Source organism: Carlito syrichta, unplaced genomic scaffold (genome assembly GCF_000164805.1).
Source record: "Carlito syrichta isolate Samal-C Ts95f unplaced genomic scaffold, Tarsius_syrichta-2.0.1 Scaffold302400, whole genome shotgun sequence".
Classification (NCBI taxonomy): Eukaryota; Metazoa; Chordata; class Mammalia; order Primates; family Tarsiidae; genus Carlito; species Carlito syrichta.
This window is the reverse complement of record NW_007246496.1, coordinates 345,837-346,391: the sequence shown is the minus strand read 5'-3', so window position 1 is coordinate 346,391 and position 555 is coordinate 345,837. Positions and strand designations below refer to the sequence as shown.

Genomic DNA, 555 nt, shown 5'->3' with positions numbered 1-555 from the left:
GCCGCCGCCGCCGCCGTGCTTGGGGTTGCAATCTCGGAAGTGCTGGCCCGTCCCGTTCATCTGGTGGCCCGCGGCGGGGTGCAAATCCGGCATGTAGTGGTTGTGGGGGTAGGGGTGGTGGTTGAAATACTGGTTGTTGAGCTTCTGCAGCTGCATGCTGGCCGGCAGGGAGCCCCCCTGGCTGGCCACCGGGGGGCCCAGGAACTGGGAGTTGCTAAACCTGGCCGCGGGGGCCAGCGCGCTCGGGGGGTGCCCTCCGTTCACGGTCCCGGGCCCCATCGCGTGCCTGATGCCGCTCGTGGCGTTCAGGTTGCCCGCGCCGTAGTGTATGTGCTCGCCCATCAGGGCGTTGAAGGCGTGCTGGGGCTGCTGCTGCTGGTGGTGGTGGGCGCTCGGGAACTGCCCCATGCCCATGCGGTGGGCAGGGTGGTGGTGCAGCCCGTTGGTGCCGTCGGGGAAGCGCCCGTGGTTCATGGCCATCATGTGGTCTGCCATGTCCAGTCCTGGAAGCGAAAAGGAGGGCCACACGGTGAGACCCGCGCCGCACGTGTCGCC

The 555-nt window shown here is 68.8% G+C and overlaps 1 protein-coding gene across 1 annotated transcript in view; it reads right to left on the bottom strand.

Moving 5' to 3' along the window:
* Positions 1-549, bottom strand: part of CITED2 (Cbp/p300 interacting transactivator with Glu/Asp rich carboxy-terminal domain 2) — a 1,926-nt gene extending 1,377 nt beyond the window's left edge. The window contains exon 1 of the mRNA XM_008056572.1: positions 25-549. Coding sequence (XP_008054763.1) covers positions 25-495 — 471 coding nt within the window. The 5' untranslated portion in view covers positions 496-549. The remainder of the gene's footprint in view (positions 1-24) is intronic.
* Between the last annotated feature and the right edge of the window lie 6 nt (positions 550-555).